Source organism: Gobio gobio (assembly GCF_949357685.1).
Source record: "Gobio gobio genome assembly, chromosome: 16".
NCBI classification, from domain to species: Eukaryota; Metazoa; Chordata; class Actinopteri; order Cypriniformes; family Gobionidae; genus Gobio; species Gobio gobio.
The window spans coordinates 23,163,855-23,190,537 of record NC_137109.1 but is presented as its reverse complement, the minus strand read 5'-3'; the positions used below and the strand labels follow the sequence as shown (position 1 = coordinate 23,190,537).

General features: G+C 38.9%; 1 protein-coding gene across 8 annotated transcripts in view; it reads left to right on the top strand.

Annotated features, from left to right (window-relative positions):
• Positions 1–26,683, top strand: part of fam13b (family with sequence similarity 13 member B) — a 56,877-nt gene that overhangs the window by 5,801 nt on the left and 24,393 nt on the right. For all 8 annotated transcript variants that reach the window (XM_079839682.1, XM_079839681.1, XM_079839683.1 and 5 more), the window contains 6 exons: positions 1,627–1,785; positions 2,353–2,533; positions 4,743–4,952; positions 5,537–5,714; positions 6,310–6,457; positions 13,020–13,135. In XM_079839682.1, coding sequence (XP_079695808.1) covers positions 2,383–2,533; positions 4,743–4,952; positions 5,537–5,714; positions 6,310–6,457; positions 13,020–13,135 — 803 coding nt within the window. In that variant the 5' untranslated portion in view covers positions 1,627–1,785; positions 2,353–2,382. The remainder of the gene's footprint in view (positions 1–1,626; positions 1,786–2,352; positions 2,534–4,742; positions 4,953–5,536; positions 5,715–6,309; positions 6,458–13,019; positions 13,136–26,683) is intronic.

Genomic DNA, 26,683 nt, shown 5'->3' with positions numbered 1-26,683 from the left:
GGATCTAGTTTTAATCTTGAGATCCTCCTAATTTCATATCATTTTAAAGACTTCCCTAAAGATATCCACAGTTATCAATTAATCATTGGCATTTGAGATTTGGCCTTTGTGCTGTAAGTGGGCCGATAATCTCCTTGTTAGGTCATCTTCAGGACGCTGTTGTTCCAGGGAAGGTTCTGGAATGTTTGAAGCCGCTCTTTGTGTATCTATGGCATGCTTTTCAATGACTGGATCTACAAACTCTCCCTGTGACACCAAGTAATCAGTAACCATAGTGAGACAACTAAGCTTCGCAAACATCATGTCACCAAGGAGATGCTGAGAGATTTGCCTGCAGAAAATTCCAGCATCGTCCCTTTATGTGTTCTCCAGAGCTCTGAGGAATGAGCCAAGGTCATACTGTGCTCTATGCTAACAGTCGAGCCGCGTTTAGCTTCTCCAACAATGCTGAACATTGTGAGCGAAAGGTCGTTATGTGGCATATGTGGGATTAGAAGCACATCTACTCTCAATTGTCTGCAAACTAAGACATCTGCTGTTAGTGCTCGATTCACACATCATTCCAGTTAGTTTTCGGGACATTTTGTTCCTGTTCCACATGCCTGGTGTCGGGCAGCTAGTCGTGCCTAAAGTGGTAAAGTGGTCTGTAATTTGGCACAGTGGAAATGCTCTTAACATCTCAAAAAGTCAGTTGAGTAAGTGATAGTACAGGTAATGGAGTAGATCTAATGAACTGTAACACTGTGTGTATACATTTCAGAGAAAATGTTCGTTCTTGAAGACATTAAGGGGGTTGAGGTACACTACTATTAAATGTTTTTTTTCAGTGTAAACATTTATAATAATTACAATATTTCTATTTCAAATGCTGTTCTTCTTGAAGTTTCTGGTTTTCAACATTGATAATGAGAAATGTTTCTTGAGCAGGAAGTCTTTCTGAATTTCTTAAGGATCATGTGACACTGACGACTGGAGTAATGATGCTGAAAATTCAGCTTCTTTAGCATCACAAGAATAAATTACATATATATTACAATAGAAAACGGTTATTTAAAATGGTTATATTTAATTGTATTACTGTTTTACTGTATTCTAGATCAAATAAATGCAGCCTTGGTAAAAGTTTGTTCAAAAATCTTACCAACACCAAACTTTTAAGTGGTTTGAAATATTTTTGGAATGTTTATTTCCTTGTTTATACTCTTAGAACCAGTGTTAGTGAAAGTAACTCTTGAAAAAACGTAATCTGATAATGTAACTGGCGTTACTTGTAAGGCGTTAACCTCTCAGAAGTGCTTGGAACATTCATTAACATTTCTTTTCCAAGAAAAATGAAATTGAAGAATCAAGGCTCTCAGTAGCATTATTGGAAACCTTGTTTGGATTAAAATTCCACTTAGTATTAAATGCTGTTCATGTGATGCCATATGCAGCGGGGTGAGCAGATTGCTCTCTGTATTTCTTCCTAATTAAGATTTAAACTTCACCAGATATTTTTTTCAGACCGCAGATGTCCAATAACTGTATAAGTAGTTTGTAAATTTGCCCCAGATAATATTAATCAGAATCCGTTTTAATGCATTTGCTGATGCTGCTGTTTTCTTGTGTGTGTTTTATTTCCTCTAGCTTAACCACTAACGTCCTGAACAGGATTTGCGGTCTGTCAATGAGGAACTACAGGCTCATCTTCTGCCATAACCTGAAGCAGCCATAGATGAATATTTCCTTTACTACTAGTGAGTGGAGCAGGAGATAAAGTGAACTTCTTGGCGTTTGTACAACAAGGTGAGCCTTCTGTGACAAAAACAATCTATTCATATCACCATTGTCTTGTAAGTTCTTCTTTATGTTGTTGTAATTGAAACTAAAATGATATGTGAGACCAGCTGCTGTTGTCATGAAGAAGACATCAGCCCTCTTGACAGATCACGTTTAGATTGTGTGCATTTCTAAACGTACTGAATGCTAATCAGATCCAGTTGCAGAGTTTTTGCCCTTTACAACATTAACAGCTTGTGCTCTGTGGCATTATGGTTTGTGATGGCATGTGCATGTTGGACGAGATGGCAGCCACCTGCTACCATCATCAGAATCGGCGTGCCGCATCTGACGGCTGTACGATCTTTGCACATGACAGTCGCTCTTCTTGCGTATGCTCTCCTCATCTATGAGCGTGATAAGAACCGTCGCTTCCGTGATGGGAGAGGTCCGCTCCAATTTTAAGCTTGTTTTGTTCTTGTTGTCCGGAGTTTGTTGTTTGAGTCCGCGCCCCACCCTTGATAGCGTGTTTGTACAGGGAGGTGACGATTCGGCCAGCCGAAGTGACCTTGTTTTTGCCATCTCTGTGTGCAGACGGACTGAAGCAGCCAGGCTGTGGAGGCGATGAGGAAGAGCCTCTCTACTTCCCTCAGCGACTCCCTTGGCACGGCCAGAGTTTTTGGGATCCCCCTGGAGGAGGTGCAGCACAGTGGGCAGCCAGGACATGAGGTCCCCCTACTGGTCAGGAGCATTGTAGAGTACATTGAAGAGCATGGTGAGTGAGGGGGCACCTGACGATTTATCTTACTTTCTTTCTATCCTTTATTATTTTTTTTTTAGCTGTCATCAATAGCAGCGTTATATCTATCAGCCCTCCAGGGAAAAGAACAAAGACGGACCTGAAAGTACAAAATTGGCAATGAAATCATGGTTTTAATATATTTCGAGCTGTGACTTTAAATGTAGATGGCAATAACCAGAGAGTTGGAATCTCCATTATCATTTTACATTCATATTAGTTTAGTTAATTTTTAACTCTAGTAGCATCATAGCTACTGAATCCATTTGTATTTCAAATATACACTACCATTCAAAAGTTTAGGTTCAGTATTTTTTTAAGAAATTAGTACTCAGAAACCATGCTTAAAATTAATAGAAAGACTGTCACTTAGACAGCTATAATGTTAGAAAAGATTTTGATGAATCCTGAAAAAAATGCATCATAGTTTCCACAAATATCTTTTAAAAATTGATAATAAGAAAAGTTTCTTGAAGGATCATGTGACTGAAAGGGATAGTTCACCCAAAAATAAAAATTCTGTCATCATTTACTCACCCTCAAGTTGTTCCAAACCTGTATGAGTTTCTTTGTTCTGCTGAACACAAAAGAAGATATTTTGAAGAATGTTTGTAACCAAGCAGATAGAGCAACCATTGACTACCAAAAATGCTATGGTAGTCAATGGTTGCTCTATCTGCTTGGTTACAAACATTCTTCAAAATATCTTCTTTGATGCGGAAATTCAGCTATCATTACTATCAACCGCCAGCAGTTGATTTTGATATTCTAGGCCAGAATTTTGAGACCGCAATAAACGTGAAGGAGAATTTATACAATGTTTAAAAGGGAGCCTGTGTAGTGTCCACAGAACCGGGCTAATATGGTCATACTTCCTGGTTCTGGTAAGAACTCTAGCTACTGCGTTTTGGACCAGTTGGAGTTTGTTTATTAAGCGTGCAGGACAACCACCCAGTAGAGCATTATAATAATCTAGCCTTGAGGCCATGAACGCATGAAATGTGTATAATACTTCAAAAGAAAAACTTTAAAGTAGTCATAAACCTGCAAAAAGGTTGTGTAACAAACGAGTATATAGGATCAAAAAAGCATCTTAATAAAGATTGAATTGACAAATAGTAAACCTGGATCTGGATAGCTTCTACATAAATGTTATAACTACTACATTTTATATTTCTCAAAATAGTAGGGCTTGCAGAGCAATCTGATAAAGCCAAAAATGTTGTTTGGTCTGTACAATAGGAGTGGCCTCTAAACTCCCTGATAAAAGGACTTCCTTTATTTTGCAATATTACAAGCAGAAGTGAAAAGAGGAAGATTATTCAGTCCGGGGCTTTTATAATGACACTATATCATTATAGTCTTTTACCTACTAATTAACATCTACATGTAGATACATAAATGGCAAGTCCTTCACTTTTTACTCTTTTTCAACTACTGGTATTTGCAAAGTGCTCACACATCATGCAAACTGTGAATGTATTTTAAAAAAATTTTTTCCCTTTTTAAAGAGATTGAGGATGGCAGCCAAATATTTAGACTCCAGCACAGGCAGAATGGTGAAAATATGTTGGCATGGTTGTTAAGTCCTTGAAAGGGGTTTAGCTGCCGCTGTTGTTTCCAAACACCAGCTCTTCCTCTGAGTTCAGCATACTGGCATTTCTCCTCCACTGTTTCTTTTGGAAGGATGTTTTTATTCTGAGGCTAATTTAGACATAACAGCGAGCGACGCGGTGGCTTCCCCTTATGCAGTGTAGACTCTTATGTACACACACACAGAACACCAGGGATGGGAACTGAGACAGACCAGCTAATGCTTATTTTCAGAGCGGAGCTTTTAGGAAGCTTCTGATCTGATCTAGCAAAAATCCGCAGTTTGTTTTAAAAGTGCTTCAGTCAAGAAGTCAGCCGTAAAAAAAATATCCATTATTGGTTTTATTCAAAACATTTGGGCTGAAGAATGTAAACTAGTTCATATATGCAAGGGTTATTTTAAAAAATCTTGGCCAGACCGTTTCATTAGCTCATAGATCACAGACGTAGCTGATGCTATCATGTTAACAGATCTGACTAATGAGATTATTAGTTTAACATGCAACTGCTTCACTTAGTCAACTGCTCTGTGCAGTGATTCAGTGATTAGAGTCTCTTCTGATACGTTGTGGTGTGTTTTTGTGTTTTGTAGGAGGGCTGCACCTGAGTCTGTTTCTAGTGAACGGGAACGCAGAACGTGTGGAATGGCTCAGGCAGCGATACGACAGCGGCGTTGAAGTGAATCTGGAGAAAGAGGCCGACCTGGCATCTGCCGTCAGCCTGCTACGCCTCTTCCTGCAGGAGCTCCCCGAGCCCGTCATCCCTGCAGGCTTACAGGCGCAAATCATGCAGCTCTATCAGGGTGGGTGAAGCTTTCACACTGCCCACTTCTGCTGCTCTGCTATCCTACCAGCTACCCAAAGCTTAAGTGGAATCTCTCTGAATTAAAGGAGTAGTTCACCCAAAAAATTTAAATTCTGACATAATTTACTCACCCTCAAGTTGTTCCAAACCGGTATAATTATCTTTGTTCTGCTGAGCACAAAAGATGTTTTGAAGACTCTCTGTAAATCAAATAGATGATGGACCCTATTGACTTGCATAGTATTTTTTTTTTCCTACTATGGAAGTCAGTTGGGGTCCATCAACTCTTTAGTTCCCCATATTCTTCAAAATATCTTATTTTGTGTTCAGCAGAAGAAATAAATTCATACAAGTTTGGAACAACTTGAGGGTGAGTAAATGATGACAGAATTTTCATTTTTGGGTGAACTGTCCCTTTAAATTCAAACTTGTTATACAATTGCATCATCAAAGCACGGCCGTTGTTTCACACCTTTTACATCAGCCAGATCGCTGTCCTCCTACCTTCACATCATTGTAATAACTTCACCTCCCTCTGAACTTTCTCCTCATTATGACCGCCGATTGTTTGCTCTCCTTTAGACTACAGCAGTGAGGAAGAGCTGGGCAGAAACATGAAGTACTTCCTTCAACAGCTGCCACAGGTCAATTACAGCTTGCTCCGCTTCTTGTGCCGATTTCTGTCCGGTGTGGCGTCTCTTCAGGAGGAGAGCTGGAGCATAGGAGCTCTCGCCGCCGTCTTCGGGCCAGATGTTTTCCAGTAAGATTGTTTTGCATTTCCTGACAATCCATGTTAGCTATCTTGCTCCAGTTTATAAAGAAGCTGCACTAGAGAAAGTCATTTTGGGGAAGCAAAATGAAGTAATTCTTTCCAGAATAACACATTTTGTCTTGTGTAGGCCCACACAGAATCTTTTTTTCACAGTTTCGATTGTGTGGGAAAATCTTAAATATGGTGAAATGATAAACAGAGCTAAGACAAATTTAAATGGTAGGGTAGATGGTGTATAGAAGTTGACTGTCTGATCAATTCTGCAAAGATCTGTGAAAAAAATATGTAACTCAAATGCGTCATTAGTGTCACCAAACTGAATAAAAATGAAAATATTGATTGTGTTGGAACTTCCTGAACTATCCTCTCCTGTTTGCCATCGGCCCCAAACTCAGACCCATGGTCAAGGCAAAGTTTTAGATTCAGACTGGTTGGATGCTCAAACAAACGGAGCAATGTTTTGATAGCACTACAGAGTCAGTCTACAAACATATAAAGATGATTTAGAAGAAAGTATTTTAACATCAGAAAATGACACGCTTCACCTTTTATAATGATGATTCCTGCCCTCTACGTTCTACAGTTTAGACACAGATGTGGAGGATCTGAAAGAGCAGGAGTCGGTCAGCCGTATTCTGGCAGAACTGCTGGAGAACCAGGAGGAATTCTTTGACCTGGAGGACGACGACGACATCTCCAACACCAATGACTACAGCTCCATTAATGACCAGGTGAACTTTCTTGCAGCTGTGTTGACGATGCTATAATTGAAATTAGTGTTGTAGGATATTGTGAAAAAATCTGCTATTCATTCAAAGTCCTGAAAGGTTAATGATAGCGTTACACTGATCTCTACTGGATGATAGTGCTCTGTAGTACAGTAGTTTAAATTGTAAATTGTTGGATTCAGATGTTTATAGCCTGTTTACTTTGAAAATAAATATATGAAATGCATATAATTTGTAACATGTTCAAGTTTAATTATAGTATTTAAGCTGAAGTGCTGTACAATTAGACTAAGAGGCAAACGAAATTGCGACTGTAAATCTGAATGTATTTACAAGAGAGATGTTCATGCATTAAGTTTATCCTGGAGTAATATCACCTGAGATGTATTGTAAGGCTTCATTAATAGTGGTTTGTGTTACATAACTTAAACCAAACAGCAGAGTATAAACAAATAGCAGATGCTTATAATTATTTGGTGTATGTGTGTATAACTTGACCTATTGGTATTCTTTGCCAATTTTACAATATTACAAAGATTTTTGAGTGATGGCAGAATATTCCTGTAAATGTTTACTAAATTGTGCTTTGTAAAATGATGAATCTCTTAGAAAAATATTAATGATTGGATCCGTTTCAACCTCTAAAAGTGTTAAAATATCAGTTATTAGCCTCATATTTTCTGATCAGTGCACCACACTTACTAATGTGGCTTTTGGGGGCAATTGTGCTGTAGATCAATGGGATTAGTGTAAATCGGAATTAGCTTTGTTCCTCACAAAATACTTGCCCAAACCTTGCAAATGCGATATTGTGATTTGAGACGATTATATACTTATGCTTTGTGTTTGTTTAAAGCGTGTAAACCGTGTGCCACCCGCCCCAGTTGCAGGTGGAGGCAGCGCTTTACACAGGCCTGATGTGAATCACAGAAAAAGGAGAAGCAGTGTTAGAAGGTTATTATGTCTGCATTATGTAATACACTGAAAGCCATCCAAAGGTGTGTCTCCTCTGTTCAGTATCTCTGTGAGTGTGTTTGCAGACTGCAGGTTCTCTCACACCAAAGGAATGACTGTGATTTTTGTTTTCTTTGAAAGTGCAGATTGCTTTAAATCTCATTTCCTTTTAAGGACCTCAAGATTTCTGACATCACAAGATTTACATATCTGCTTTCTCCATATACACAGGAAATAGTCAATAATGGGCTGTAATTTCTTTCCATGAGACTTCTCCTTCTTGCTACAGTGTCAGACTGGCAGAAAAAAAAGGAAACAGCCCTTTTGTACAAGACATGCTAACTATAGTTACATAACTGAGTGATGTAAGTTTGGTACCGGCACCTGTGCTGGTTTCAATGGATGTCTCTTTTTCATAACAAGCAGAATTATACAGACTTCCCAGGTTATTTTAAAATGATTCTTTGTTTGTTGGCCAAATCCCAGAAACAAGTTAGCCTTTTGGCACTTGGCACTACAGAGGTTGAGAACTATTATAGCTCAAGCTTTCAGGGATTTTTTTTTTGTAAATACTGAAAGAGTTAATGATGGTGATGTTTAATTCATGTGACCGTAGTGTAGTTTGTTTATAGCTTGCGTTCAGTCTTTTTTACTTCTGCCGATTGTATTTAGGCGTCAAAATACATATATGTTTCTCGCAATAATCCAAAAGCCAATGGAAAAATCCTATTGGCATTTTGTGGAGGGAACCAGGGAGATGCTAACTGGCCTACACAACATACGTCATCACTCTGTTGATTTTGATGTTAATATGTTGCTAAGTTAAAGGAACACTCCACTTTTCTTGAAAATAGGCTCGTTTTCCAACTCCCCTAGAGTTAAAACAGTTGAGTTTTACTGTTTTCGAATCCATTCAGCCGATCTCTGGGTCTGGCGGTAGCACTTTTAGCATAGCTTAGCATAGATCATTTGAATGTGATTGGACCGTTAGCATCTCGCTCAAAAAATGACCAATGAGTTTCAATACGTTTCCTATCTAAAACTTGACTCTTCTGTATTTACATCGTTTACCGACGGAAAATGAAAAGTTGCGATTTTCTAGAGCGATATGGCTAGGAACTATACTCTCATTCCTGCGTAATAATTAAGGAACTTTGCTGCCGTACCATGGGTGCAGAGGTGCAATGATATTACGCAACGCCTGAAAAATAGGCTAACTTAAACACAACCAACGTGACAACCTGCTTGCACAGAGTGTGCTGTGGACTATTTTCAGGCACTGCGGAATATCATTGCGCCTGCTGCGAGATGCTAACGGTCTAGTCAGATTCAATGATCTATGCAAAGCTATGCTAAAAGTGCTTTCGCCAGACCTGGAGATTGAATGGATTCGAAAACGGTAAAACTCAACTGTTTTAAGGCCTGTTCACACGGGACTATTTTCGCGCGCGTTTATCGCCGACGTTTAACGCCTCGTGACTAAACAAAGGGCGCCAATGTGAGTGTGCACACGGCAGGCATAAAAGCGTAATTTAAAAAAAAACACCTCTGGTTAATTTTTTTATTTTGACGCGGCGCGTTTAAAAACTGGCCGACCAATGAGATCAGCGCTTCTCTTTACGTGCCTGGAGCTGCTGAAGTGACAGTAAAACACGACTTGGTGGCGCTCAAGCACTAAACGGTCTTGCCGAGCACACATTGATACGACGAAAAAGTAGTAAGTAAACAAAGAAGAAGATGAACTGCTAATGCTGCTTGCCAGTTAGCAAAAAGTGTGTGAATGGTTTTGGCCATAGACATAATATGTCTATGGTTTTGGCAAGCACGTAAATACTGTCTCTCTTCTTCTTCTGTGTGACAAGCGAGTGTCAGAAGCGTAAAGTGGCGCAGCACCACCTTGTGTACCGGGAGCGCTATCTACTGAATGTGCACGTTCACTCGGCGCATCGCCAGTGGAAATCGCTGGGGTGTGAACACTCAATACACTACGAAAAACGCTGGCGATAAGCGCGCGCGCGATATTCGTCCCGGTGTGTACAGACCTTAAAGGGTTAGTTCACCCAAAAATGAAAATTCTGTCATTAATTACTCACCCTTATGTCGTTCGAGACCCGTAAGACCTCCGTTCATATTCGGAACACAAATTAAGATATTTTTGTTGAAAGCTGATGGCTGAGAAAGGCTTCAGTTAGGCCTCCATTGGCATTCAGTACACTTATACTCCCAAGACCGATAAAAGGCACTTAAAATGTCATTACAAAGTCCATCTCACCACAGTGACTCTACAATAATCTTACGATGCGACGACAATAGTTTTTGTGCGCAAAAAAAAAAAATCAAAATAACACCTTTATCCAGCTTGTTATTGCCTTCCGCGTGTGCCTCCACGACGCATGCGCGAGAATATGACGTAGCGCCGGGGCTCGGGATTCCATGAAATGCACACTCTAACCCCATTTTGAGCACTACGCCGAGACCTAAAGCACGATCAATGTAGAATCCAACAGCTGAGATACGCGCGTCTTCCTCTGATTGTAAACAAATCACTTCTGGGTCATGTTTCCGAACGCCGGATCTGCGTCATATTCTCACGCATGCGTCGTGGAGGCACACACGGAAGGCAGTAACAAGTTGGAAAAAGGTGTTATTTTGATTTTTTTTTCGCACAAAAACTATTGTCGTCGCATCGTAAGATTATTGTAGAGTCACTGTGGTGAGATGGACTTTGTAACGATGTTTTGAGTGCCCTTTATCCGTCTTGGGAGTATAAGTTTACTGAATGCCAATGGAGGCCTTTCTCAGCCATCAGCTTTCAACAAAAATATCTTCATTTGTGTTCCGAATATGAACGGAGGTCTTACGGGTCTCGAACGACGTGAGGGTGAGTAATTAATGACAGAATTTTCATTTTTGGGTGAACTAACCCTTTAACTCTAGGGGAGTTGGAAAATGAGCCTATTTTGGTGGAGTGTTCCTTTAAGAACACAGTTCTCTATGCATAAAAGCTTAGTTTTCACAACTATTTTATAAATGAGGTCAAGCTCACACAGAAGTCATTTCCAAACCAAGCTGCTTAGTGTTGGTCAACACGGCGAATTAGTGTGACCAACTTAAACATGTTGCGAAATGTGCTCAGGGAACTCTTACATGAAAGTCCAGATCGCTTGAATTTCTATTGAAATTCTTAGATTTTTCTCCCTGAATATTTGCTGAACAACAGTAAATGTTGAACGTGCGCAATTGGCACCAGGATTCTGGACCAGCCTTTCATAACAATGAGGACTTAACATGCTCTCTAGGTAGGATCATCCAGAGCTCTAGCATGCTTGTAGCTGAGCCACAGGCTCCCTTGAAGCATAGATCAGGTTGAAACAGAAAATCTTATTTGCTTCAGTGGGTTCCTCTGCAGACATGCTCAGAGGTACTAGACGTTCAGACATCCCACTGCTGAGAAGGTCCTCCCTACTGTAAAAGACAGCTTGGGAAGCATAAGAAACAGAAGGGGCAGAAACAAATCTGAGCAGCAGGGGGAAGGTCCTGAGTGGTCTATCTGGATTCAGGCCAGTGCTCAAGGAGTTCCAAATGCTGAAATGAATATGGGCATAAATCACAGATTTATTTCTAAGGGTGTCTCACTTGAGAGACTCTCTGATCACATGTCTCACCCAGGGCTCACTGATATGAGACGGAGCTGACTTGTGTAAATGGTTGGCGTGCATTAGTGTTTTGGCTTAGCAGGGTTTGTTACATAAGTTTGCTCAGTGCCTAAGATTAAGTAATTTTGATAATTGCATATTACTAAGAGATGTACCATGTCCTGCCCATCTAAGGAGAAAGACTTTTTATTAAATACTGGCAATTGACCCAATTGACCATCTCCCTTGCAGCACTGGCTGTTATGTGTTTTGTCATTCAAACTCTGGTGACTGCCCTTTTGTTCTGCAAATTCCTGTTTCTGCCCAGAAGTGTTTAGACCTGTTGTGGACAGACACAAAAATAAAGCAGATCTTTCCACCCAGTTGCTGAGCCTGTTTTTCCGATCCTCAGAGGCTGTTAGATGTTTTCTCCATTCGTGTGGGTTGTTTTTCTTATTTGGTTTGTGTGTGCGCTTGACAGCATTTTTACTAATTAATGAAGAGCGCCTTTAATTAGAGTCTCCGTCAGCTCTCTGCTGTTGTTTTTTTTGTATGCAGATGTTGTATAATCTGGAGACCGCACATTAACAAAGCCTCTGAGGCCCAACAAAGGCTGCGTTTCTGCAGTCTTCAGCTTCTTGGAGGTATTAAAACATCCCCATGAGGATGTTTCCCCCACCCTGGCTGCAGCATCCATACTTAAGACTACATGGTAGTGTTTTGGCAGCAGAAGACTAATAAACAACATGTTCGGCAGGGCTCAATATTTTTGGATTCGCCTGGTCTTTCCACCGCAAGGCTAATACAAACAACACAGGAGTCCTTTTAATTGATCAAGTTTTGCATTGCTGATTTCATTATAACATTACCATGATTAATGCTTTTGTGCCCATTTAGAAATCTTTTTTTTTTTTTTTACTGTTGTACAACAGTTCTCAAATTCATGCTGGGTCTTTACACAGAGGCACATTTTCTATGCTATTGGGGGGAAAAAATTGCATTGTCATTTCCTGTATTGAAAGCGGATTAGATCAAATGGTGTGGTCCCTGAAGATTCACACCTCTAAGATTAACAATATAACACACTAGTGTGGAGAAATATAGTGTGAAAGGCTTTATTCCAGTATAAAGGATCTTGGAATAAAATTGCATAGTTTCAAAGTCTGCGGCTTGTCTAATAGACAATCGAGAGGGAAACGGGGCTGTAGGCATGTAGAGATGTGTGAAAATAGTCATCCTTAGAGCCCTCGGCAGCCATTCTGCACGCTGCATATGACTCATATCTGCATGGCCACTGAACAGCAGCCCCGCTTGGCCAATCAGATGTAGAGGGAAATGGTTGCTATGGGAACATGGCAGCGATACTGCAGCAGATGCAGAGTGCATTTGATCATGTACTACTGCCAAAGTTTGTCAGATATTAAATACTGTGTTGATGGGTAGATGGATAGGTGTAGCTTTACACATGGGTGTAGCCCTGAAAAACATGTGCTATGGTTTGAATTCCTCTAGCTGACTGTTGGCACATTTTTCATCAACCCTTTTTTTCTTGCGTTACGTAACTCTCTCGTGTCTTCAGGAAAACCACTAGTAATACAAACAAGCACTCGGATAAATAAAGATAAGAGGATGTGGTCATATGACTTAAATAGAAGCTATTTCAGGTGCTGTAATGCACCGGATGAATTAATTCTCTCCTATTAGATTTAACTTTTATTAAGTAAAATAGTGAGAAGATTGTAGCTACTTCATCATAACAGCATTACATAACATCCTGTAGTTATCACCAACATATGTGTGATGTCTTGAGTCACCACACCCCCATGTGTGTGATCTGCGTGTAAATTGGGCTCCCTGCTGATGATAAGCATGAGTTGTGGGGCGTTGCATAATGCCTGTTTCTTGCAGGGGCGTGACATGTAATATAATACTGGTTTTATTATTATTTAAATTTCCCCCCTCTCTCACCCCTACAGATCACTGAGCTCCTGGAGGAAGAGAAGTTGGACGCTTGCGAGGAGCTCCCGCGAGACGGAGAGGATGGTCCCTCCTCCTTGTCCCCTAAACATGCCCACGTCGCCCCCTCCTCCAGGTAAAAGCAACCCCAGTTTTAGAAACGTCTTTATCTGGGATAGTGCTGTGTCTGTGCTGTGGTCCCTCTCAAGCATCTCCCTGTGAAATTGAATATGAGCATGTATATGTGTGTGGGTATTAAGGGGTGGGAATTTCAAGGCACCTCACCATCCAATCCGATTCCATTTCTGGGATATGGCTTCAGGACATACAAGCAAGTAGTAAATAATAAAGAGGAACACATAAACATTGCAAGCAATAAACATATAGTGCTGTCAGTATTTAAAGGTGCAGTGTGTAGTATTTATGAGGATATATGTGATGTGATCTACGAGAACCCATCACATGGTCAAATGTTACCTTTTACAGCTTTTGATACCATATGAAAGCTGGGGCCAAGCCCTTTTCAATATATATTTTTATTTCTTTCAAGGCTTGTCCGAAACAAAAGTTATGGTTATCTAACGTCGGCTGATCGCTATGATTTTTAGGGTTGGAATTTTGAGAAAAACAGGTTTAAATAACAGCCACCACTTTTTTCGCATAGACATGAAAATAAACTAACCAAACTTAAATGGCTGTAATTCAAGCATGATTTGGAATATACAACTAAGGTTGGTCTTGTTTTAAAGAAGACACTTGGAAGATTCTTGTAGATGTCAAATAAATTATGAAAGTATAATAGAAAAAAAGTTATTAAAGTTTAAGTTTATGAAAATGTAAAAATATATATTTTTTATAATAAGATTTTATGATAATATGTATTTTACAAAACATGTTTTACTCTAAAACTACAAGACAATCAAAGCCAGAAATATGAACATGAGAAATATTGAAGTTGTGTTCAAAGTTTTAGGTTGATATATCAAAAAATTTGCTTCCTGTAAGATTTTGTTTGGGCGCAGTACCATACTTTTCCTCTAGATGACAGCCAGTCTCCATGACTAACCATATAAGGGCGCCTCCATTTCCATATGGTTTGAGTGATCTGAACCACATATTTCCATAATTTTCATACATTTTAAAGGTCCCGTTTTTCGTGTTTTTTTGAAGCTTTGATTGTGTTTACAGTGTGCAATATAACATGTGTTCATGTTAAACACAGTATTTTTCACACAATTTACTTATCTGTATAGCACTGTTTTCACTGTCCTCAAAACGGCTTGAAAGATTTCCCTGTTCTATGGAGTCCCTCCTTCAGAAATACGTAACGAGTTCTGATTGTGCCAGCGGTTCCCGTGTTGTGATTCGATAGCAGCATAGCGCACATTGCCCGGAAAGGTCACGCCTCTTACCATAACGGGGAGATGAACGGGCTCAAACCACAGCCCCTGAAGGCCAAACAAAGGTGATTTGACTCCGGGATGAAAATAACAGCGTCTGATGGCGACAAACGCAACCGAACCGAACCGAACGCAACACTTCCTCTTCTCCACGAGGGAGCAACAAGACCACGCCCCCTTTTTCGCGTATTCTTGTGGGCGGAGGTTAGTCGACAAACTGCTCTACTGACGTAATTAAAGCAGGATGTACCAGGATGTAGTCCAGACCGGCCGTTCGCTGTAGGCTTTGAAAGGGAACTTCTGTTAAATAAAATATCTTGCTTAGCATTGAACTTTGAGCTTTATAATTTTACAGGTATTATATATGCTCTAACAGCAACATTACACACTAACTAAAGTTTGAAAAATGGGATCACGAAGAACGGGACCTTTAAGAAGTAGACATCCTATTCAGAAGTAGTATAGGCAGTTTATCAGTATTTGATTTGAATTCAACCTCTAATAAATATAAAAGAACCTGTGCATTAAAGCTCACTGCTGCATCACAAATGGCAAATCTCTTTTTCCCTTTATATTTAAAACATTTCCAGAACTTTTTATTTCCAAAAATTGACAGGATGTTATATTTTTAACTCTTGGCATGAAAACAAATTGGTTATCTACAAATCTTTATTTTTTTTCCGTGTTCATCGCCATTTCAAAATAAAGGTCTGAACTGAATATGAAAATACGAAAACTAGAATTTATAAGCTACATCTCTACACAAGGAGACTAGCTAACGTTACTCTGAAGAGAACAGCAACTTAGTAAGTAGTGAAATACGTTTTCTATTGTTTATCATGCAGTGTTTCCCACAGATTAGAAACCAATTTGTGGTGGCGGGCGGGTGGGTGTGGGGGTTGGGAGGTGGGGTTTGTTGAGATTTGGGTGTGGTATTTGGGGTTGGTGATTGGCAAAAATATCGATTTCGATCTTGATTCAGTATCAATTCATATGTGTATATAGCCTACTGTACATATAAGGAAAAATAAGTTTGCCTTTTTAGAACCATTTTAAACTTTTATTGTGTTAAATTATATTTCCTCGCATTCATTAATATTCACTTGTGTGTGTGCTTAAATAAGTATCATTAAAATATTAAAATGCAAGTTAGTAACATTTTAAAATTTCACATTTAAAGTAATCTAGTGTTTGATCATGTCTAAATATGTATTCAAATGCAAAACCTAAAAATAAGTAAGCAGTTATAATCTGCAATACTTTTTATTTTAATTAATTAAATGGTCATTAATGGACCTTAATTTTTGCACAAATAGTAGGCCTATTTAGTACCAAAAGATCTCCTCAAAATATTCAATAAATAATATTATTAAACTAAAATATAGAACATTTATTTAATTGAAAAATAGGTATATATGGTCACATTTGACCACCAATGAGTATGAGTGACCAATTAGTAAGGAATACACAAGGGCTAAATACAAGAAAAAAACATTAACATTAATGTTAACATTGTTGCATCTCCATCACTCTCCATATTAAAATGATCCTGTAGATGTATCCATTCAAATGTATTGACAGCGCTGGTTTGTCTGGAACTATTGAGAGCTCGATGAACCACGTGACCGCATGCGCCGCCGAGAGATGAGAGCATGTCGCAACTGTTTTTCAACGCCTCTGGCTTTAACTGTTACACACATTAGCGCCAAAACGCTATTTATTGTTTGAATTTATTAAAACTTTAACAATTTTAAAGCTTCGAGTAGGCTGTTTCATATCAAAAGCAGGTTTGGCAATTTGAGAGTGAGAGACGCGCGTGAGTGACAGAGAGACAGAGGGGAGAGCAGGGAAAGGAAATGCAGCTGAACGAATATGCTGCGTGTTTTAAATAGCATTAAAAAAAGAGAAAAGAATAACGACACGCAATATGTGGCGACCTGTGTTGATTCTGTGGCGCACCGCCACAAATTAGTCTATGTGTGGGAAACACTGATCATGGGCAGTCTCTGAACTTGTGATCAGCCATTGTATGTTTAGATCGCACAGCTAGTGTACATTTTTAGAATAGCAAGCAGAGCGCACCTGCAGCATAGCTGAACTAACTCCTCTTCTGTAACTTCTCCATCATCCGATCCTTCATCTTTGGATGTGAAATAATCCATTATATGATCGTTTAGGACACTGACATCACCAGGATTAAGCAGATTGAGCCAAGCGAGATCACAAAAGCGATCAGTTATTTCAGACTGTTGTTCTCTTGTGCTCCGAGTCTGCCATCTCACGATATGTTGTTTACATAGGACTGGAGGGAAATGTGCTTTGATTCACCTTTATTCTACATGTAATGGGTTTATTTTGATGGGTGAACTGTCTGTGGTGTTAAGAGAGCGAAAACTATGGCTGTTTTTTTTTTTTTTTGCACCTCCGCCAGGCATGATCTAACGTAATACATTAGAGAAAGACGCAGTCTTTCAGCTTGCCGCTATGCATCACTATTTTTCTGCACTAAACAAGTGTATTTTGCCAAGATTTTTTTTAGAAATGATAGACAAGATGTTATAGAATAATATTTTAATAAAAACCCAATTTGGACAAAAAATGGACATTCAACCTATTCTTCGACTTTGCTGAAAACGTTCCAGCGCGACATCCGACGGGTTTTCCCAGATTGCATCACATATTGTCACAAATGCAATATAATATACATAACTATGTTTTCAGTGGAGTATAAAGAACTTGCATGAACCGTTATGTTTTTATTACCTTAATGAGCCATTTCTATCTACATACACCACGGGTCCCCTTACAGTGAAATCGCCATTTTGCACCGCCATGTTTCTACAGTAGCCCAAAACAGATAAACTTCTCTACAGAGCGCTAGCTACTCTCTGCTCTCTCCGATGATGTTATTTTTGCCCCCGTAGCTTCTCTATATGCTCCGAAAGGGAGGGGTGAGCGTTGGGGGCTGCAATTCACAACCTCACCGCTAGATGCAGCTAAAAGTATCTTAACGTTTTCCATTCAAGAGCTGCGAGTGATTATTATTTTTTTTTCTCTTTCACATCTTTACTGTTGTTTAATTATTACAGATGATGGCATCATAGACAGCACGAGATCTAATAAGCTGCATTCACACTAATGCACAGGGCTGGATTTCCCGAAACCTTCTTAACACTACGTCGTCCTTAAGTTATACATTAAGGTGTATCTTAACGTTAATACGCGTTTCCCGAAACGATCTTAGTTAAGAATACCTTCTGTAAGTCATACTTTCGTAAGGTTGGTCTGGACCACTCTTAGCTATACCTTATCACTATTGACAATTCATTCCGATAGTGGCCACCACTGTTTCTTTACATCTCAGTCTTTACCAATATAATTCTGCTAATTGAAGTGTTTTCATGCAAAGAACACAATTGTCATTAAACTGATGGTTGTTAGCTTTTTAATTATATTATCCAAAGGTACATCAGTTGGCAAACCATTATGGAGTCTATTTAAAGGGAATGATTGTGGAGGGGAGTTTGGTCAAACCATGGCAGTGATGCAGCGAATAGTTGTGCTAAATAAAAGACTGCGCCGACACAGTCTTAGTCCTGTGTCAAATGTGCTTTTGAGTTTTTATCCTATTTAAGTTTTAGTCTAATAAATGTTTGAGCCTTTTAGTCTAGTTTTCGTCAATGAACGTATTTGTCATGCTGCATTGATAATCCCGATTATTTTGCTCAATTATAGTCACAAGGATATTGTCATTTGAGAAATGTATTTTTACATTTCATCAGAATTGTTGCACTTTCACCTAGGGCTGCACGATTATGACAAAAATCATAATTGTTGATAACTCCCTTATATTTGTAATTGCGATTTATTAAATACGATTATCACAATTTATCAACACAATTATGTTTTGAATAACTTTATACCATTGTTTAAAGCAACTGCATGCCATATACATATATATATATATATATATATATATATATATATATATATATAAATAAACAAGCTAAAAAAAACTTCCTGAAAAAACGTGTATTGCTTTTCTTCAGCATTAATCCTCAAATGTCAACTATACATTGGTTTGGTTTCTTCTTTAAATAGAAGAGAAAAAAAAGTTAAAATATGCATCTAATAATAGGGGCTTCCGCATCGGGTAGTTCTAGGAACTTAGTTCTAGGAACTAGGCATAAGGGTGGTTCCCTGAGAACTAAATGTTTCCCTAGGGTCATTTTTCTGGTTGCATTCGCACCGCCAGTTGGAACTCTGAAGTGACATAAGCTGCGCTTGTTGTTGTGACTTTTATTTTGACAACTCTGAGAATGCTTTTTAACAGTCCTGTCTAATATGTTATTCGGTAGAACTATTAAACCAAGAAAGTAGACATTATATGAAAAAGTATTAGCGTTTGCCGTGTGGTTGATGTCCAATGTCACTAACTGAGCAGAAATACATATTCATGTTTCGCTTGCTCCCCTCAAAGTTGCGTTGGATTGTCTCCTTAGCATAAGGGTTGAGAGGTCCATCTATCACTGTTTTCCTAGTTAGTTCATATAGGCTGTGTGCACGGCTTTTTAAAAACGGCGGGTGCTATTTCGCATGCATTCGACCAGTCAGCATACATTTTTGTCACTTGTAGTTCCTATTGTGCTGGTTTAGACCATAGACTGTAAAAAAATATGGATGTAGTGTCTGTGACGTCACCCATAGGATTCTGAAGAGCCGCTTTGAAGCGCAAAGTAGGGTCGAGCTGGCTGTTGTCAGCGCGTCACTCCCGGATAATAGAAAATGGGCAAAGTGGTGGGACGTGGATGGAGCTGAGGTGACGCGATGACTTAGCCTGGCGTGGCCATACTCAATTCTAGTCAGAATTTGAGTCTGGTACCGCTCCATTGAGCTTCGATTATGGGGCGTGTTTCAACCGAGCCAGGAAAGACCTCAATTGGATAGACCCACAACCAATCAGAGCAACGGAGCGACGCGTAACGTTAGTTGTCAAATGTCAACAGAACTCAACTGCACTGTGTTGCCAAGTCCGTGTTTTTCTCCATGTCCGCGGGTTGAAGCGACCCCAATTATGTGATTATATAAACCCAGGAATGCGAATTTTAGCAGGCAACCTTGCCAAAATAACATATTTTAAATTAGTAACCGCAAGCATGAGCGCACCTCTTTTCCCCCCTGACAAAACAAAATTGAAAAAAAAAAAGTTTTTTTCATCAACAATATTGCATGTTGATATAATCACAGTTACCATTTAAGGACGTATGTCATCTCGTCTTAGTCATGGAAAAAAAGGTCGTCAACGAACCTTTGTCGTCATTTTCGTTAACGAAATATTAATTTCGTGTCATAACATTTTGAGATGCAAGTATACATTTAACCACTCACAGAGTCGCACACATCCGCATGCACAAACACTCTTCACAAAGCGCTCAAGCATTTGATATTGAAGCAGCTTTCTGTCAGTGAGATTCATTTTTTTAATATAAAAGCCCACTGCATTCCAAAATAAATAAATGATGCCTTCGTAGAGCATTTGTAAGGAAAATACCGGCAGGCGAGACCAAACACTGCAAGCGTAACGTCAAACAAAGCACATGTTTCTCACAGTGTATCCTGTGAAATTCTCAGAATCGATCCAGAAACGTTGGAGAGAATCGTGATGCTTCAACTTTTTCTCCCACCCCTAGTAGGTATATATATAGGTGTTTTCTAGGCCCTGGAGCTTTTTTGACATGCCCTGACATTTGTGCATATTTCTTACTTTATAACATACTTATTAACGAGTCTGATTACACTGTATTCAGCACAAACTCTGCTACAATAATATATGAGCAGCATGTATGTAAAAGTTTGTAGTTTTGAGAAAATTACGTTTATCTGTGGTTTGTGAAGAAAAAAAAAGTCACTTTTTTTCCTGCTGGTCCGACTAAATTATGGTGGAGGTCGCGCTGGTACAACCACCATATCTCCCAACTGATAAGAGTTGGCATTTCTGTTACACACAGGAGAAACATCAAACGGCAAACAAACCGAAAGCGCAACTAACCCATGCTACTCGTTTGAGCTGTGCTGCCCGGACCGTTAATCAACTCGACCAATAATAAACAGAGAAGCTCGAGCTCAGGACAGATTCTCGAGCGCTCGGAGATCCAATGAGAAAGCGTTTTCCGCATAATGAATAACATTGCAGCGAGATTTAGTGAGAAGCATTAAAATTTGGTGCAATTAAATAAACCATAGATATCAGATCAAACAGCGCTGACTTGGAACCAGGAGAAACATTGTGCCATGAACAAAGTTATAGAAGGCGTTTCAAGTTTCAATCCACAAATTTAATGGAGGATCTAATGTAGTAACGCTAACTGTTACCATAGTATTGTGGCAGAAATGGTCGAATGTTTTTTTACATATCATCTGAGGGTTTGTACAACCCTTTGAGAGTGAAATTCAAGCACTTTAAGGGCTTTCAGGTGCTTCACACTTTTTCCAGCACTTCAACCCTCTAAAAATTATACAATTGTAACATTATTTTCAATGTGATGATTTGTAAAACTAAAAGTTTAAAGATGCAAACAAAAGCTATAATATGAAATTAGGAAAACTAACACTGTGGCATGAAAATACCTCTATAACCAGTAGATGGCGGCAGAGGAGCACTGATTGACTTATTAGCCATTTCCACTCCCTAATATATGGGGGGGGGGTTACAATTAAGAAATGTAATACTATTATTTAGCAAGGATGCATTTAAAATTATCTAAAGTGACAATAATGACAATTATTATGTTTCAAAAGAAATCTGTTTTAAATAAATGCTGTTCTTTTGAACTTTCTATTCATCAAAGAATCCTGAAACATTGCGAAATGTATCAAAAATACAAAACACAGCTGTATTTAACATAGATAATAATCAAAAAGGTTTCTTGAGCAGTAAATCATCATACTAGAATGATTTCTGAAGGATCATGTGACACTGAAGACTGGAGTAATGATGCTGTAAATTAAGCCTTGCCATCACATGAATAAATTACATTTTAAAAATATTCAAACAGAAATCAGTTTTTTTGTATTTTTTATTAAAATGTTTAATTGTACTAATTTTCACAAAAATGTATCAAATAAATGTATCTTTTGTGAACATTAGAGACTTTTCAAAAACAATTTTTTTTACTAACCTTAAACTTTTTATAGTATTGTACAATAATTCATAAAATATCAGTGTTAAACTGTGTTGAGAAATGACTTGCTAAAAGTAATAATGGTACAAATTTTCATACTCGTACATGAAACGTAGCTCGAATGGTGCTTAATTGAAATTTTGTACACCTAATTCTGAAACCCATATCAGACGTAAATTTTCACCACTTCTGACATGTGTGCAAAGTTTCATGAGATATCAAGCATTTTTAGGCCCTCAAAAATGCAATTAATTTCGGAGAAGAAGAATCATAGGCCGAGCAATTACGATAGTGTCCTCACACCATTGGTGCTCGGGCCCTAATGAATGCATTAAAATACTTTAAATGTTACAGATATGTTTTTCCCACTTAAATAGCTTCAGTGTATTTAGCTACTTTTTGTTTGTAGGTTATATATAAGCTAATTACTTTCCCTAAAGAGTAGCTTGACTGTAGTTTAAAGGGGGACTTCAGCGCTGGGAAGATGAATGTGTATTTAAACTGGGTCATTTATGTAGTAGAAATGTGAAATTATTTTTGAATTTGGTGCCTTATAGACTGAGAAAAGACAGAAAATTTATTTTTGTCTCGTGGATGAAAGACAGCAACTCCCAGAATGCGCTTGCTTCGCTGCCCAACGAGGTCACTCCCAAAGCCACGGACACTGGTTATCACCTGCCCACCATGACACCGCCCCACCGTCATTTTGATTTTCATAGTAATAAAATAATTTCGTTCAGTTAGAGAATAGACACTACAATTAAAAACTGAACGTGTCTTTTCAATAAAGTGTGAGTGAAAAGTTACGGTGCAAACACAGCAGGAGTCAGATTTCATTCATCACGAGAGTGAAGAGCAGAGCTGAGGTAAGCGCCGCTCCGTTATGAATGCCCGAGCCGAGCGGCCGTGCACATTTACATTCTGTGAGAGATCCCACCCCTATGGGCGGGTTGAAAACATGCGGAACTAGCTCCTACTACTGACTGTAGTCTCCAGCCTCTGGCCAAAAAATCCTCAGATGATGCAAAATGACGATATTTGCAAAATGATTTTTTCCAGAAATAAACTGCATAATTCTCCCGTCTCAGGGGGACATGAGGGGGGAAAGTACTATAATTTGAATATACTACCGGGTTTCTACTGATACAAAGCTTAATGCTAATCGCCGAAGTAACCCTTTAACTGCTTTAAATTATGAATAGCTTGCATCTTCCGCAACACTTTTTTTCTGTGTGTGTGGCTGGTGTGATGTCTCCTCTCTGTCAAAGCTTCATTGATCTCCATCAGCCCGCTGTGTTGAGACCCATAACTGACCTATCAGCCGCCTGAGCCGTGATCTCTCTTGGCCTTTGTTCCTCTGCCTGTTCTAAATGTCAGATGGCTTTACCTTGATGTCATGCTATGAAGCTAGTACTTCAGAGCCATATCAAGTCAATGCGCCTGTCATCTTTTTTTATGTGTAGCTGTTTTTATAGACATGCTCTAGATTTTAAACATGGTATGTAAGGGTGTGGAGAGTATAATTAATGGCTGTCTTTAACCTGTAACTCTTCTCATGAGACATTGGGCTGTTTGCTGAGAGGTGTCAGGTAAGGTAACACAAAATGGATTGGAGGCTTGTTTCTGGTTGATAGTAGATGTTTTGGATTAAGACTAAATGGAGAAATTTTTAAACATTCGTATTTGGCCCAGTCTCTCTTTAAGATGATTAAATGCTTTGAACTTAATCCTAATAAACAAACGGCCATGACAGTTAACATCTCGAAACAACATCCAAAATCCTTGACATTGCTGAAGCGAGACAAATATTTGTAATTTGTGGAAAGAATGCAAGAAAATGTTTGATTTGTTTAGTCTCAGCCGCTGCCATTGTTTTTGTTTCCTTAACCGATCCCTTCTTTTTTTTTGAATGATTTGATACACCCATAGGCATCAACTCCATGCACCACAGTAATGGCACACAAGAACCTTTAATCATAATTAATTTATGATTTTGACATTTGTCATGTTGCCCCCGGACCTCCCTAGAGGGACCAAGCTCCATCCACCAATCTCACAAAGTCCTGTGGGAAACACTGTATATGATATGTTTTCGAAAGAAAAAATCTGTGTATCTTATTATTAAAATACGCAAACGGGCTTGTAAAAAATGTTGTCTTCAGGTACAGCAGGTACACTTGCATGTTTGCACATGATGAGGATTTTTACCACCTCCACCTCATTTTGAGCCAAGAAAAACAGATATTGTTGATTTGGTGCTCAAGAAAAAAACAAAAAAAAATTATTATCAATGCTGAAAACATACCCGCAGAGACGAATTGATTAGGGCGTTGTGAGCTCGAGCCAGGGGCGTGGGTAGTGAGCCGTTGGAAGTGCCAACATACGTCACGATGGCAAACAACATCCAATAGGAAAATTCAACTGGATTAGCTACCGTTCAACCTTAAGAGGGCAGCACGCTTTTACACCATATATTGTAGAATTAAAACACTTTATACCCAAATCTCAAAACATTTACTCGAATCAATGAACAGCACTAATAAAGCCCCAGTCTTGCAGATCATTAACTAAAAAAAGTTGTTTTAGGGTTTAGTTACCCTTTAACAGAAGGTTAAAAAAACAGAATTTATATTGAATGAATGAATGACAATCATTGGAAAATCTTTACTGTCACTTTTAATCAATTTAATGCCTCCTTTATTCTTTTTCCTTTTTTTGAAATAATTTTAGTCTTACTGACCCCAAACTTTTGAAAAGATTTAGTCGGCTTTCTTTTTATTCAGCTTGCTGCAATTAATTCTGGTATTGACATTTTTATGACGGGTACCTGCCCTGCTGCCTTGGAAAGCAGCATAATATTACTGACTATTTAAACAACCTTCATGTCAGGGTTGCATATGTGATGCCCTAAAATGCTATCTTGGTAGGCAGCTCACTAGCTTTTGAAACCGAGCTATCGTGTGCATTTATGTTGCATAAACTGTCATCCCCACCAAACCAAGTTCAGACCGTCTTCTGTGTGAGGCAAAGCTCCAGACATCCTGTCTGTCTACTTGAATAATATCTTAGGTACACTTTGCTAATCCTACTCACTTTGAAGTGTTTAGTCTCTCCACGAGCAGCTTTGGATGGCAGCTGCTGCAGTAATTCCAAGTCAAATGCAGGCAAACACTATGATCAGCAGGGAAATGGTCAGAGCGAAGCTGCTAATTAATATGAGCACATCCAAACGCTCTGGGTCTAACACATCAGTGTCAGGCTGGTAATGGTTCATCCAAAGCTCTTTTCGGCACAAAAACATTTTCTATTTTGGACGTGTTTACCATTATTTCTTTCCACTAGTTATGGTTAGATGAAACCATTTGCACATCGATTTGCCTTCCAAATCACCATTCATAAAGGGCACTATTAGGCCTGTCACGATTATTAAATTGAACTACTTGATTATTTTGTGTTTTCTTTTCTTTGCAGTGGTGGTTTACTGTTTTAAAGAAAAGACCGCAGCAAAACCACACATTTTATTCAAAATGTCATAAGACAGAGGAAAAATGGACATGTATTACTAAAATGTGACTCTTTTGTTGCAAAAACCTTTAGTGCCAATATAATTGGACCTTTAAAAAGTATGTCATGTCCCTTATAAGGCCATGAAGGCTTTCACATCGTAAACCCCCTTAAGGACATGAGCCGTGTCACAACAGTGGCATACAGGAGCATTGTTATTTTTTAAGGCTGTGATGCTATCTCTAATGGCCTGTCATTCACAGCAGTTGCAAATAGCATTTTATGGCTTTTATGATATGTTACAAGGAACTCAAGTGGCATTTTTGCTGTGTCAGGATGGCAAGCAATCAATGATTAACTTTAGAGAATGCAATTTACTTTGAACTATGCTATAAATACTTTCCAAGCTGTATTTTGAGTTTCCAATTATATAGTTATCATGTTTTGTAAAATTGCTTTATTGCTGTATAATTTGACGTTTATCAAATCACCATGGTCTCATATACTTGGAGTCAGAACAGGTTAACTGGCAGTCATGTGTGTTTAATGATAAAATGAGGAAAAAGGTCAAAGCGTCTGTATTTGGTGGTGTCTTGAGAAAAATAGCAGCAGGAATTGTTTTCGTTGGGGTCCTGCAGTGATTAAACTTGACTGCAGTGATTTAAAATGTAAATGTGAACTTGCCACCATTGTGCCCCAGTGGAATCTGAAAGGGTGTCGCACATTCAGCTAAATATAAGCGCTGCAATGTATCCTTCACCAGCTATGGAAAATACTTTTCACACAGCTCTAAAATAAGCGGCAGTAGATTGGTGTTCTTGAGACATGTTGTTCGAGCTTTGGAACGTGTGAACAGTTTTTGACACAACATCAGTCTGCTGTAGGTGTGGACGGGTCAGTGACTACTTTCAGGACCCTTATGAGTCCACTTCCTAATGACTGCAGTCACAGTGATTACGCAGACCGCAGACTGCGACTAAAACGGTTGCATTTGCGATCAAAAATAATTTGCGAATGATATTTTTGCTGAGGTCGCCACTGGCACATGTTATGATTAAGAAATTGTGTGCCTTTTTACCTGCATGTTCTATGATTAGTAGCCCATCACATCTTTTGTTGTGTTGACGTAATAAAATGAGACGACGTGCAGCAAAGTTGCAGTGGAAAAAAACCTCACTGAGTTTGAGCGCCAAATTACGAACCGAGACTGAGAAATATCAGACTTTTTCAAAGTCCTCATCTATATCGAGCAACAACACTGACGACTGTGCCAGCATGAGAGAGACGGGAAGCGTCAGAGACGCATCAATGAATGAACTTCCAGTTACTGTAAAAGTGCAGGAAGGCAGTGTCTTTTTCGTGCTCACAACATGAATAAACTACAACAGAAAAACATGTCAGCTGTGTGGACGCAAACTTATTGTTAACAATTCTTGTTTTTAATTCATACTGATATAGATTCTTATCCTCAATATCTTTTAATCTTTGCTGCCTGAACTTCACCACAATCCATAATCGCAGGAAGGTTTGTATTTAATTCAATCACCTTTAATATATCACTTTTAATGTGTTTAATTTTATCATGAAATACGAGCAATA